The sequence below is a fragment of the Patiria miniata genome, unplaced genomic scaffold (genome assembly GCF_015706575.1).
Source record: "Patiria miniata isolate m_02_andy unplaced genomic scaffold, ASM1570657v1 HiC_scaffold_24, whole genome shotgun sequence".
NCBI classification, from domain to species: domain Eukaryota; kingdom Metazoa; phylum Echinodermata; class Asteroidea; order Valvatida; family Asterinidae; genus Patiria; species Patiria miniata.
The window spans coordinates 2,612,541-2,627,665 of NW_024037063.1; the positions used below are offsets into that span (position 1 = coordinate 2,612,541).

The 15,125-nt window shown below is 39.0% G+C and overlaps 1 protein-coding gene across 15 annotated transcripts in view; it reads right to left on the reverse strand.

The window, feature by feature from the left end:
* Window positions 1-15,125, reverse strand: part of LOC119731963 (calcium-activated potassium channel subunit alpha-1-like) — a 69,055-nt gene that overhangs the window by 37,207 nt on the left and 16,723 nt on the right. For 14 of the 15 annotated variants that reach the window (XM_038205293.1, XM_038205291.1, XM_038205294.1 and 11 more), the window contains exons 2-5: window positions 10,723-10,784; window positions 2,528-2,621; window positions 1,456-1,567; window positions 929-1,080 (exon numbers count right to left, since the gene is read on the reverse strand). In XM_038205293.1, the coding sequence (XP_038061221.1) occupies window positions 929-1,080; window positions 1,456-1,567; window positions 2,528-2,621; window positions 10,723-10,784 (420 nt within the window). Of the gene's footprint in view, window positions 1-928; window positions 1,081-1,455; window positions 1,568-2,527; window positions 2,622-10,722; window positions 10,785-12,928; window positions 12,991-15,125 lie in introns of all 15 variants that reach the window. The other variant, XM_038205288.1, reaches the window with a different exon arrangement.

Consider the following 15,125-nt stretch of genomic DNA (forward strand, 5'->3'; position numbering starts at 1 on the left):
CAGTCAACGAAAGAATCGGTAGACATCTGTTTGGCATAATGACAGTCACTTTAACATGTTTAATGTTCCATTCTGATGGTAACGGTGGCTTTGAATGATTTAATGGGTTTCGCAGATTGGCACTATAGGAATTTCTTCTTGGTACATGATGGTATTGATGACAAGGCTTCAGAGAATTTTGAGGAGATTGGGGGGGGGGGGGAGGAGTAGATTCTGGAGTGGAATTGGGGACAAATGAAAATCTGCAAAATAATCAGCAGAGGGTTTGAGAGTTACCAAGGGCCCTAGAGCAATGTAGGGGTGTATGTTTGTATAAAGCACAAATTAGGTCATATTTTTGGAATTACTTGGTTTATGGAATCTCCGCCGAAAAAAAATCGAAAATCAAATTATTTTTTTTAAATCGCCACCTACAAATTCCACTTTTGATAACCAAACAAAATTAAAATGATGCAAGTCATGCAAGTCAACATGGCAGTTCATGCGGTGCATGCTGCGCTGCTAGGCTGATTCTGCTGCAGCGCACGCTGTATAGGCGTGTTGGTTGTTGATATCTTTACCCACTCAAATTTGGATAAATTTCGGTCAGTAAAACTGAATGACGACATTTTGTTTGAGCACTTTCGCGTCTGCATACCGTGTCTAAATGCTGTCCATTACTGGCTGTAAAAGGCCCCCCCCCCCCCCACGTGTGGATTTTTTTTTTTAATTTCCCGCTTGCCGCCCGACCCCGAGACCCAAAAAATCCGTAATCCAAGTTTTTTGTTTTTTTTAAATGGCCTTACTCACTTTCTTGTGTTCTATATAAACAAAAAACACCTTTCCGGTAAAGTGGTTTTTGTTTATAAAGAAGTTAGTAATGAAGAAGTTAGTAATGGAATCCCTAATTCCAAAAAACCTGACAAATCTTAACCCTTGTTGTACTTACAAGGTGAACAAAGCCCGCAGCAGTCAGCCACATACTGAAAAAGATGGTGACCAGGTTGACCAGTTTGATGGTGTCGCTGGTGCGTAGGATGCTCAGAAACTGCAGGATCTCGGACAGCTGGATCATCCGCAGGGCTCTCAGGAAACGGAGACCTACAAGTGAACCCCCCAAAAAAGAGATGTTTTCAAACACATGGTTGGAAGACAGAATAGCGAGAAAAAAAAAGTCAGATCCATGGTCCAATGTCAGATCCATTATGTTGACCGAATTTAAAAGCCTCCAATTTCACTGCGCTGCTAAGCACAGGAATCTGCTAAGCACGGAAAATATTTGCTTAGCAAACACGGGTTACCAGCCAAAATCTCATGCAATGTATATGGCGTGTGACTGGTAATCAGCTGATTTCTGCTTAGCACGTTACTCTGCTTAGCAATAATAAGACGCTTAGCAGAAACTATCCCTCGTTTTGGGGTATATACTCTATCCCATGAAAAGAGTGTTTTTGAACAGTGAGAGTATGGGCTTACCTAGCCATGTTCGTCCGAGGTATAAGGAGACAAAGATGGGTGGTATTGTAAAGAAGTCCACAATGGAGTTCCATGTTAGCCAGAACCAAAACTTGTCTGGTGCAGCGACAAACTGAGAAGAGGAAAATGATGCAAGTTTGAGATTTGCATATATATAAAGACGTTGGTACCCAGTTACCATATTAATTTTGTGACCTGTCACCAAAGAATGAACAGAAGTCAAAAAGTTCCATAGGTACAAATTAAAGTCTGTCACGAGCCAATATGGCCCATCAGACCTGCGTTTATCTCCGATAACAGTTGAATGAAATGACTGAAAATATTTCGTACACCATGGGATGCTAGTCCATCGCAGGTTACTCCCCAGCTAATGCTGATACCCATTTATACTCCTGGGTGGAGAGAGGCAAGTGGGGATAAACTGGCTTGCCCAAGGACACAACATATGACCAGCAGCTGGATTGGAACCCCTGACCCTCTGATCATGAGTCATGAATCCTAACCACTTGGCCACTACGACAAAGATCACTAAGAATAAAGATCACTGAGATAAAGTTCACTAAAAGATAAAGATCAATGTTTACAAATAATCTACATGCCTTTTCCTGTTTAATACACTATGTGTTTGGTTTTACTTTTCTATTCACGCATCTTCTTTTTTTGTTTAATTCTTTTCCCTTTCACATCGTCCCTTTCACTATTGCTGCAGATAACTGTACATGACTTCACCAAAAGCAAAGTATTTCAGGCAAAACAACTTGACTGCAAGATCTCTGGAACAATAAATCGATAAAGATAACGATCAGTGTTTACAGTGGTAATATCCTTTCTAACACACTTTCTCTTTGCGTTTGTTTTCTTTTCACGTATCTCCTTACATATTATTTAGTTTTCCTTTTATACTTTCCCTTTCACGGTTGCAAAGATAACAGAACATGACTTCCCCCGAGGCAAAGTAATTCAAGGAAAATAACAATTGCAAGATCTTTGGAACAAGCTAGGAATCTAAATTTGTCGTGTTTTACACTTTCTCTTTCTCGTTACTTTGCAAAGGTAAATGTACGTGACTTACCCGTAAGGCAAAGTACAGCAAGAAAAAAAAGTTGAACGTGAGATCAATTTGGAACAAGATGTCCTGGGACAGTATAAAACACCTCTCAATGGGCCTGTGAGAAAAAAAAAGACAAAGATTGAGAATCGATACGCAAGAATTGAACTTGTTTGACTGATTGAGAGATTAAATGTTGACGTCAGGCATGGGCTCCATGCACACATTACTCAATTACAATGAGAGAGTTAGACAGTACTCTTTATTTCCGTCGTCTGTCTGGCACTCTCTGAAAATGCTGTAGGTCTGTGTACAGTCAGAATAAATTGAATTGTGCGTACTTTGCAGCATATGGGCTCGAATCAGTGTACGCATGCAATGTGTTCCTCCCATTGAGTGTTCATAAGTGGTCAGAGACAGTGGCGCACCTGGGGGGGGCTGGCTTGGGGGGCTTGAGCCCCCCCCCACTGAGATTTTAATTTTTTTTGTGGTCCCACGATTTTACCTTGGTGATATGTATGTGGCCTTTTTTCAAGTAGGGGTGTAAGTGGCGCCATCAACTTCCAAATAGTCCACCCCCGAAAAAAACTCAAATTTTTCTCTGCGGCCAAAAATTGTGGGCAACATTTTTGAAACAAAATTTGAGCCCCCCCCCCCACCAAATCCTGGGTGTGCCACTGGTCAGAGAGCGCCACCTATGGTGCATGCACAGAGCCCATAATTCTGAGGGACAGGGGTTTTCCCCCCATAACAGTAAAACATCAAATTTGTCTCATGTCAGTAATTGTTGATTGCGTGGTCTTTTTCTGAAATGATCCATGTCCGTCTGTTATCACTGTATGTCAGTCTGCTCATAAGTGCAATTTCTCTCAACTTTCTTCTGTAAACATCATCTTCATCCAAATACATCTAGTTCTTGTTCATTTTTCTCAACTTCTATCTCACCATATTCACAACCTATGAGTGACTATTTTCAAGTACAAATTCCCCAAATCAGTCAGGTAATAATCAAGCAATTTCTTTCTAAGGGCCTTGTCACAAAAGGCCACATTTAAGACAATCTCAAAGAACAAAACAATAGGCTAAGTTTGAATCCAGCGCACCCATGGACATTTCTGTTATCTACCGGTACATATTGGGACAAGGAACTCAGTCGAGGTTGTTTTAGCTTACAGACGTTTTGATTGCCTGCAAGTTGCCTGCGAAAATGACACAGTATGGGTTGGCCTTCAAACTGTCAGACCTTGCAAGTTTTTTGCCTTACAATTGTTACATTCAATTCAGTTTCCTTATCTTGTCATAAGAATTATCTTCACAAACTAATCAAGATATAAATGAACTGCACATGTACATGTTCTCACAAAAAAACACCTTCACTTCATTCAGCCGACATTTACATTTAGCAGTTTGACTCAAGAATGTATTCAAGACTCCACATCAAACTCAACTGCACTTTATTGATGACAGTACCTCCAGAAAATCAACTTGGTAACAGCTCTAAAAAAGAAAATCCTTTTTTGCTGACAAAGACTTTATGCTGGACTAGACTTCCTCAAAACAATTTTAAAAAGACCTCCACTTTTTTTTTTTCATCATCAAGCATTTTTCACTCTGTCATTGCATGTACTATATTTGCAGTCTGCACGTCATCCTAAACCTTACTTAAAGATGAGTGCACGACAAACAACATAATCAGTGTTTTCCTAAGTTGTTTTAATTTTATTTGTCCGTAAGCAAACAGCGTTAATCAGTCTTGTCTGCTCACGTCTCGCCGAAGGGCGACGTCCAAACAGTCATTGAAGCTTTTCATCCTCTTAATGGATACACCCCTCTGCCTAACAGCATTTACCATGTCCGTAATGCAATTCTCTCCGCCGTGGCTTTCATAATCCTGGCAGATAATCATTTTATTGCCTTCTGCAGCGCAAAATGGTTTTGAAAAGATTACAAATTGTTCGGGCGGAGTTGTTGTGACTTTAGGGGAGAGGTGGTTTATGGAATTTGTTTGCCAAGATTTCTCAAGGTGAATCCAAAATGAGGAAGTTGGCACTTGCATAACCTTTATTCCTGGATAAAAAGTGAAATTGTTACATGAAGCTTCCAAACTTGTCAAAGGCAAATAAAGTAGTTGAGTAGTCAAGTCTGCCACAAACAAATGTGGCCCATCAGGCCGGTGTTTCTCTCCGGTTTCAGTAGTATGAAACTACTGAGACTATTTCTACTCCCCCCTGGATGGGATGTTAGTCCATCGCAGGTTACTCCCCAGCTAATGCCGGTACCCATTTATACTCCTGGGTGGAGAGAGGCAAGTGGGGGTGAAGTGGTTCGCCAAAGGACACAACATATGGCCAGCAGCTGGATTGGAACCTCTGACCCTCCGATCATGAGTCACAAACCCTAACCACTAGGCCACACTCCCCCGCAAATAAACCAATCTGATATTAAGGATGTTTTGATCTTGTGTTTATATCTGAAAAGATTATGTAAACATATTCTTTGTTTAGAACAGGCTGTCAAAGCTGTTAATCAAATGTGAAAGTGCAGCAAATTAAACTGTTATTTATCTTGAGGAACATTTCCCTCGAGTAAAATTAATGTTATTGTTCTCTTTTTTCCCCCCATTTCATGTACTTTCTCTGTTTATTTTTTATGGGGGACGAGGCACGTTTAAGAAACATCAGCAACTACCAGAATCAGAGACGCATCTTATTATCATGACCCAATCTAAAATTTAATCTACTCTTCAGTCCATGTCCAATCGGCACAATTGGCAACAGTCGTCGTAACCAATTTTGGCTGCCGTTAAATGCAATCAAGTATTGGATTTCAAGGAGATACTGCCATAGCAACACCATGGCAACCAGAATTATTATTTTTACATGTATAAAGATTGAATATTCGTACTGCGGCTCTTTGATTCATGTGGAACACTTCACTCTGCACATTAACAATACAAGCCTACCATCTGCACAGATTTGTCAAAAGTAAACAACCTAACCTCCCCCGAGAACATATTTTCATATTTTTTTATTTCTTTTACGATTCCTCATATGTGATCAACACTTTAATTTTAGTACTGTTTTAGGTATTCAAAAGACATTAAGAGAGTTGCTGGTATTTTGCAATGATGTAATGACTTTTTAAACGCATTATCACTCGGGAAGTAACACACTGATACTATGATTATACGTCAGTGAAGGGCAAAACCTAATATTGATTTAAACCCATTATCGTTATGAATCTTAAATTTAATCTTAAATTGTAGACTTGAATTTTTTGTGAGAAATAAACTTGGTCAGATAACAATTAGATTTAAGCCCAACACACGCCAGTTTTCTTTACGGGTTGGGTTTATTTAATGATAAAATTCTATAGACTGGACAATTTGTACAATTCTGTGGAAAAATCATTGGGAAAAATTTAATAAACTGCCCCACTTTCCCAGTATCGCATTCTATAAATAAAACAGTTTATCATGTATAGGTTACACTTAGCGTGAAGGAGTGACATGTCAAATTTTTCTATCAAATGACAAATTTTAAGATAACATCATCCTGACAGCCAGTATTTTTTTTTTTTTTTTTTGGTGTAAATTTACTATTGTTAAAGGTAATATACACCATTTGCAAACATCAAAAAAAAAAAACTACCAAAATTATTATGAAATACGTTACTTGACTGTAAGTGAATAATAGTCTCAAGCACCCTGTGAAGTCATGGCACTTGCTGTGCTGTCATTTTCAAGAAATCTCAATTTCCAACTGACTATTCTTCAAATACTGCCCCAAATTTACCAAATTTAGTTAGTCCACATTTGGTTTGCAATCAGTTACACATCCGTGAACGGGTACAAGCCAGCTAGTCTGGTTCCTGAACCTGACAATTCCCCGACATCTATAAACTGCTCCATTTCGTCTGAAGTACAGGTTGGGTCAAGGAACCAGACTACAAGAACAGCATTTTTTTCTTGCTTTTTTCAGGCATCTATCATGTGAACACAGAGCTTTAAGCAGGTCAGTATAAAAATATTTGCTATAACATACTAAACCCCCAAAATCCATCCAATTCCGAAAATTTCAGCAAAAGCAAATGTTGTATATTACCTTTAACCGGGCTACTGGCTCATCATAATTTCAAGCAATTTATCAATATTGCAATGTAGGTTCAGGTGGGCATTTCATTATTAAAAGGAATGACGGCACTAGTCATGAAATAATTATGGAAAAGGATGATCGAGTGTTAGGAGGGTCCCAATTCATTTTGATGGCTTGATAAAATACAGAATCAACCCCTGCTTCAGAGAAACCTCGCCTTCCACCTCTGTGGCCCCGGTTCGATTCCTGCCCTGGTCCACATGTGGATTGGGTTTTCAGTCCCTACCTGATTCTGTGGGTTTTCCCCAGAATATTTTTCTCGGGTTTTCCTCCCACCTCTAAAACTGTGATTTCTTCTTCATTGTCTTCTTTCTACAGGTTTCTTCAGGCTTGTGAGCTCCAGTGCCTAGGGTACTTTTTTGAGAAATCCTTGGTCTCATATGATTACTAAAAATAAAATACAAAAATAATGCTACCGTAGCATTATTTCGACAGAAACACATCACAAGTGTTTTGTGTTTATCACGGAAGGGTTGTCGAACGAGCAGATTGGCAGTGCCTCCCCAGTTATTTAGGCATAACTGCATCGTGATGTCTTACCGCCTGCCAACAACATAAAGCTAAAAGCCCACATAACTGTGAACGTTGTGCAATTTGATTCTGATCACGGACGTTCTGACGAACCTCAAGTACAGCCTCGCAGATGATGGTGAAGCAACGCCCATCACCTTCATGCATCGCTGGGATTCGATGACGCCCGAATGAGCCAATTTATCGTAAGATCTTGGACAATGATGGGTCTCTGGGGAAAATGAGCGCACACGCGCTGATCGAGGGCCGCTGGTTTTGCATAAGAAAGTAGGAATGGTCTTTGGAATTGCAAATTTGGCGTCAAGATTGGACTACTGATAAATACTGAGGTGAAGGCCTGTGAATATAATGACTTGTTTAACAGGAAAATCATGGTCAAAAATGCTCCCAAATCACACTTGAACTGCTGATGTTTATTTTTTTTTAAAGCTTGGATTTAAAAAGCTTGATTCTTGCAAGTTAATGTTCTGAACCAGAAAGTCAAATTAATTCACACTATTTGAAGGACATTTCTACTTGCACAATTTGTTCCTGCATTTTTGATATTGCATACTAAATACGGCATTTAAAAATTATTCAAATATTTATTTTGTTGTTTTTGCTTTTTATATTATATTATTTATATTTTTTTATGTTATTATTATTATTATTTTTTTGTTGGTGGTGGTGGGGGGGGGTGTTTAGTAGTAGTTTCAAATTACACTTTATGCATGCAACATTAAAGATGGACTGTACCTGATCAATAACAAGTTCAATTTTGTTCTCACTGTTTGGTTTTAAGAAAAAGAAAGATTTTTTTCTCTCTTCTGGGCATCTGCAACCCTTTGGCTTTTACCAGGCATGCAACTGGGAATGTAGAGAGAGAAAAAGGAAAACCCAAAGTACAAAAGACTTTTGTACAGTGGTTTTAAATTTGTAATGACATTCGTGAGAAGTCACAAAAAGAGGAAATCAGCGGATCCAAGGAAAATTGCATGCCTGTTTTACTTTGGGCTGCTTTTGGGCACAGACAGATCTGCTTTGTGAGTAGACTGATTACCAGTCCCTACATTGTCGATTGTGATCGGGGATTGGAACCAGTGAACCTCGAAAGAATTGAATTATTGTCAGGCTGCAAATAAATAAAAATTTGCAACGTAAATATTTCCATAACTAACATGGGTCGAGTTTTTTGTGTGTTTGATGTCTCAACTTTCGGACAGCTAGAAAATAGCGAATAAAAAAAATTCTATTTTTTTTTTGTCTGAAACTTGAAAATTGCACTGACAGTGCATCTTTAATGACATTACACTTTTAGACAACACTTGATTGCATCGAACCGTAATCTGCGAGCGCAACATTATCGCATCGCCTTCAGACAATTAGGTCACATTCAGCTCACCATACGGGCATCTCAATGCTCACTTCGACACCACAAGCCTGGTGTATTATCAATGCCCCAACGGTCACGGCACAAGTCTTTTTATTCACATTTACGGCATGCGGGTCAACTATCATACTGGCCGCGGCGAATAATCAATTTCTGGGGTCCAGGATGTTTCTTCCCATTTCACGCATGCTGCTTGTAGGTCTTTTTCGTTTCAGTGGCGATCTACGCATTCACCGAGGAAACGGTCGTTCGGGTGCCGGGATATCACATGTACGCTCCATCAAGTCCTGTCCACGCCGGTATTGATCATGACCGTTGCCACGACAACAGGCTGTCGTCGATAGCAACTGTAGAACTGCAATATCAATCTCTGTTGCAGCTGCGCAGCCGCTAACTCAATAATTCCGCACACTCCCTGCCAAGACATTTGAAATTACATCCACGCATTTTCATGAGAAATGTTAGCTCTCACACCACCTCATACATTGTATCTCATGCCTCCAAGGCCATGCACATCAATACAACTTTAAAATTGTTTTGATAAGGTGATCTTTCACCATCATCGCTTACAATGTTGCCCACACCACTGTCCCCTCGGTACTTCCAAAATTCGATAGCACATTTCAGCTCCGATCCATCTTCTCCACCCCTGATCCTGCTTTTAATAGTTCACCGGGACCCAGCTGTATCCAAAGACTGGTTTTTTAGTCTGTCTGCTTTGTTACCAAAAAAAGGTCTGTCCATTGGCGCTCGTTTTTACTAAGTGTTATAGGCCAAGGCTGAAATGCTTTCAAGCATACCGCTAAACAGCTGTGAGTTAAGTACAACTAAAGTAGACCCTTTTATTCCAGTATCTCTCCTTAAGTACAGGCAGACACTCTCTTTCCAATATCTCTCTTAAAGTGCCGTAGGTGTAGATATACTCTCTCCAATACCTCTCCAATAGTACAGGTAGACACTCTCTCTACCTCTCTCCACTGTCACATAAGTATACCAATTCCTTTTGCCACACTGACATCCGTTTGCTCAATTTTTGTATATTCACTCCAACCACTATCATTAAGAGTGGTGTCATTTCTGATGTGGCAGTCATCAACCTGACATCGTCACATCAGATTGTCATTGTCACATCAATGTCATTGTAGGCACATGTATGTTTCCCCAAGTTGTCACCTCCGTCTGTCATGACATGCTGTCAATTGTCCCTCTTTAGCATTACTGCCTTGACGCTGTCATTAAGATGGGAAAATTCATGGACACAAGTCAAGTCCACTGTCCTAGTCCTTGTCACTGTCATTGTCAATTTCAGTGTCCTTGTCAAGGTTAATGTCAACTCCAATGTCCTTGAAAATGTCAAAGTCGTTGTCAATTCTAATGTCCTTGTCAATGTCACTGTCAACTCCACTGTCCTATTCAATAATGAAACAGCAAACCATTTTAGAATATTGAAAGCGAATTTAAGGGCAATTCCGTAAATGCATGTCAGACACTTTTATGAGTTGCTGTTGGAAAAGTGACTGTCATACGTGTAAATATCACTAATATGTGACATCTAATGAGCAGAAAACAAAATTTACAGACCAAACTAAGGTACCACCACCTTGTACGTGTACATCATGTGGCCGGATGTACGTTGGAATTTACAGAATTGCCCAGAAGTTATCATTCTTAGATCTTTGTGCAAGCGAACCATTTGCATTTCAATGCACACGCACGCTCATTTTCATAAAAGATTTTTTTTTCTCTCAAACACTGTGAACATCTTCTATCATATGCATGTACATGTAAGCATGGAGATATTCCTCCATCTATTGGAGCAAAGTCCAAAAATGTTCAGGCAGTTATTTAAGCATTTTTAGTTCATGGAATTGCACAAAAATCATTCAAACTTGCAGATAAAAAAAGCTTCTTTTTTTTTTTTCTTTTTTTCATCATGCATAAAGCAAACAGTGCAAGCAGGCTTCAAGCAAGGCTTTTTAGCAAGCTTGGCAAAAACAAAATTCTAAAAAAAAAAAAAAATCCACACAAACACTTCAAAGAAACATGATCTAGTCTGGATCCGTCTGCCATTCTATCTCCCTGTGCAGATTGGCATAGCCGCAGGGGACGAAACACTTGAAATGGCAGACGAATCCAGGATATTACATCATAAGCCACACACTTACTGGGAGACCTGCAGCAGATATATTACAAACGACGCCACGCTTATGATGAAGACAACAAGAACCTGGGAGGCGGGGAGGCGGGGAGGCGGGGAGCAAGACAAGGATTGAAAAAAAAAAAGGAAGAAAGAACACCAAACAGAGAGAGAATGAAATCAAAGGGATATAAGACAAAGGGAACAAAAGGAGTTGAAGGAGATTTCCATTCAAAAAAAAGGCAGGGGAAAATAAAGAAAGTATCCAAGCGCACAAGGAAGACGTAGAGAGGAAAACAAGAAAAGAGAGAAATTTTACAAGCACGCCAGACGACATGGGGGGATAAAAGAAAAGAAACGAAAAAAGGAAAGGTATAAAATTATAAATACATGTTCAACTAAAAAACATTGCATCAATTTCTCACTTCTACCGAAATTGAAGAAGAACTATATAAAACTAACATATTTCATACTTTTCCTATAGCACAACATGTACAACCAAATATTGTGTCAATTTTTCACTTCTACCAAAATTGAACAAGAATATAAAACTAAGATATTTAATACTTTTACTACGAATAAAAAATTAAGAAATTCACATTTCTAAAATGGAGGGTAGGCCTACATGTACAATATCTTACAAAATATATTTAAAATGCTCAGCATTCTGAAACTGTAATGCAAATATTTCCATACAGTTCTTACGATTTGTGTACAAAATGTGTGTACTGTATACCGATACAATGTATTTGTAGTACACTAAAAAAGGTTATGCAAATGTTCTGTACATTTGTGTACTTGCGAATATCCATTATTCCACAGATTATCAATGAAGCGTTTCCGATTCACATATGTCGTATCGCATTTCATCCAGTATCAACGCAATGCCAACTGATTTCATTATTTGCCCAGTTGTTTTCACACACCAACGCAAACATTTTTCCTTTTGTTTGCTCTCCAAACAGAGCGCCTGGACAGTGAAATCCAGCACATAAAAAAATATGCAAGTGCCAACAGAAGGCTTTTTCGCAAATAAAATAAACAAGTGAATCCATGCGCTGTTTCAGCTATCACCGGTCTGGATGATTGTCCTGGCTCTGTCGAGCGAAAGTGGCAAATGAAACAAATCTGATAGTTAAAAACTAATCCCGTTCATCTATTAAGAGACTCTTAACTGTCTGTTCTGCTTATCAATCACTCATAACATACTCTCTATGATTATCTGCTTTGACAGAAAATTGCCGCATCGGTAAGGAAATAATTTGCCGGCACGGCGGTGTATCTCCGCGGTAATCCTCACTGCTCCCGGAAGACGGACTTTGAACACAGAGATGCAAACTCATCCTCTTAAGAATGGAGCAATTTAACTGGGAAGACATTAAGTGCATGGCGACTTCATCGTTGCCGTATCTTAGCAACGGCTCATCAAGGAAATCCGCCTCCTGATAAACGCAACCTTCCAAATCGGTTACTAGTATTTAACAGAACAGTAAATCATGGAATTTAGTCCTTTCATTATTTTTGGACAAGTTACATTAATTTTTGACATCTTTATCAAGAGAAAAAAATGTTGAGAGTTACACATGATTACCAAAGTGCATAAATGACCCTCATCCTTATTTAGTACTCCTTGACGGACTCAGGTTTGAGATCAGATAACCTCATTTCAACAGCTCTTGTCAGTACTTGCCTTCACAGACGTCGCCAGAAGAAGGGGGGGGGGATAAAATATTGCAGAGAGACCTGTCTTTGCTGGAGGGTAATTTCCTTCCGCTCTGTACATCCTCTTCTTTTTTTTTCTCAAAATCTTTTTAATTTATGAAATGCTATGCAAAGATAACAGAACCTTATTACGACATACAAAATCGTTGCCTGTAAGATTTTTCTGACACTACGGGTACGTCAAAAATTTAAATCGAACCAAGAGGCTTTTATTCCTTTTACAATAACAATTTAAACAATCGTGGAAAATTCAAATTTGGAGAGAAACAAACTGTGCAGATGGCAAGATTACCGTGAACATGCTGTGCACTGAGGAAACCACAGGCAACGAAGGAAAAACAAAATTTAAACTGATCAAAAACAGAAAGGCAAATGAAGATCGTGTCGTGAGAGAGCAAATAGAAACAAAATGTACACATATTCAGCTACTTGCAAGTGGAAAAAACTGCTGCCATGCGTTCCCCAAGAGAGAGAAAGAAATTCCCCCACCTCATGACGATGAAAAAACTCACCTGTGTGAATCCGCGATGTAAATGACAAAGGATCCTATGCAAAGTATGAAATGGACCAAAACCTACCAGGGTGCATTATCATTTAGAACACCCATGAGGTCGAGGGTGGTGAGGCAGCATGAAGTACATGTAGGAGTGGTGATTGAAAAAGAAGACGAGGTGAAAAAAAAGGAGAAAAATGTACACCGTTAGAGAAAAATAACACTTGAAATAGTGGTATTAGGCATCCCGACACTCATAATCATAGTTAGATTTTTAATTTCAGAATAAAGAAATTACTTACATTTACAATGTATTGTATGGTAACATATCTGGCAAAGCTATTACAAAATTTATATTTTGGTCATTCTATAACTTTAGTGTCCAAGGTGTGACATTTTTCCTGTCCCTGTTACCTTGGTACTTTGTAATTTACCATTCAAGCATCATTAAGAATGACTTCAAATGATATTTATTATTTGTACTTTGTACGTAAATTGCTATCCGTATCCGTAATAACTCTCGGAGGACAACTGCATTTAGGAGTTATCAGAATTATCAAATCATAAATGCCAAAGTGTAACAGGGACAGGAAAAAATGGGACCCTAAATTTATAGAATGACCCATATTAATCTGTAACATTCAATTCGGCAATATTCTTTAAGTTTTAGCCCATGTTACTGTGTTATATACATGTACATGTACAATGTAGAACCATTAAAATGGTGTGGGTAAGGGATACGTGGCTCAGAAAAACTAGCTGGTTATATCACCATTTCGTGTTTTTGCTGTAAATTTCACCAGACCCACACATCTTAATATTTTGATGTGAAATGCACATTGTCCATGATGTGTCCCAGGAAATTATCACGCAAATACATGTAAGCCATTTTGGTGCGCATGCACACAATGATATGGGTCACAGGTTATTCGGGATAATCAAATGTTTCGAAGGCACATGACCAGGGGCGCGCAACGCTTGCATACCAGCAGAATGGGCGTGCATGTAACATCATGTAACATCGCGTAACATCACGTCAGTGTTGTTATCCTGAATGATCATTGAAATTCCTGGCTCATTGATGATTTAACAAGCTAGTTTATTTTGAGCAGCATGTACTGGTAATTGTATCCCTAAAATACCAGCAGAATGGGGGTGCACGTAACATCGCGTAACATCACGTCAGTGATGTTATCCCGAATGACCTCGGGTCATTGAAATACATGTACATGTACCTGGTTTGTTGGTGATGTAACAAGCTACGGTAGTTTATGACCTCGGGTCATTGAAATACATGTACATGTACCTGGTTTGTTGGTGATGTAACAAGCTAGTTTATTTTGAGCAGCATGTAATGGTATGTCTCCCATACCCGCATCACTGGCTACACGCATGATGCACCAAATGAATGCTTTTCTTTACATAATTTAACAAACCTCTGAATTGCTCCCCTGAATTGCTTTTATAGCCTTATGATTTTGCGGGGTATGATTCCACAGGGTAAGTGCACGCATGAAAGACATTTTCACAATTATCTCTACACCGATTTAACGGTACGATGTAAAACATTAATCACGCTGAATGAGTGTTTAGTACACTGTAGTATACTATAGAAATATTGAATGCTTCGAGTGGTGTAGTAAAACTAGCCTCCCGAGGTGATCCATGGACATTCTATTTTCCCAAGGCGAAGCCGAGGGAAAATAGAATTTTCCATGGATCATCGAGGGAGGCTAGTTTTACTACACCACAAGATAAAGCATTCAATATTTGTTTTATACATGTAACACTTCTCCCACAGATTCTGCTTGATTTTAATATTTTAAATTATTTAAATCTGAACACAGTTGAAATAAACTTCAATTTCAATACAAAATTGGTGGAAAATGTATTTCTCTCTTACAAACTACCCCTTCACGAAATGTTTGAACCCAAGTCTGCAGCGCTCTCTCTCTTTGGAACAATACGTGCTACGCGCACACAAGCATCCATTTGCACACAAATACCGCGCCGTGGAAATAGTACTTTGGTTGCCAATGGTATAGTACTTTGGTTGCTACGGGTATAGTACTTTTGGCCGTGCACCGAAAAATAGCAAAATTTGAAAGTAACATGTGACTCGCTCTCGGCCAATCAATTAAGACACAGAATCTGTGGGTGAGGTGTTATAAAACCTTTTATTTACACAAAATCTATTTACTAAACAGCACCCGAAA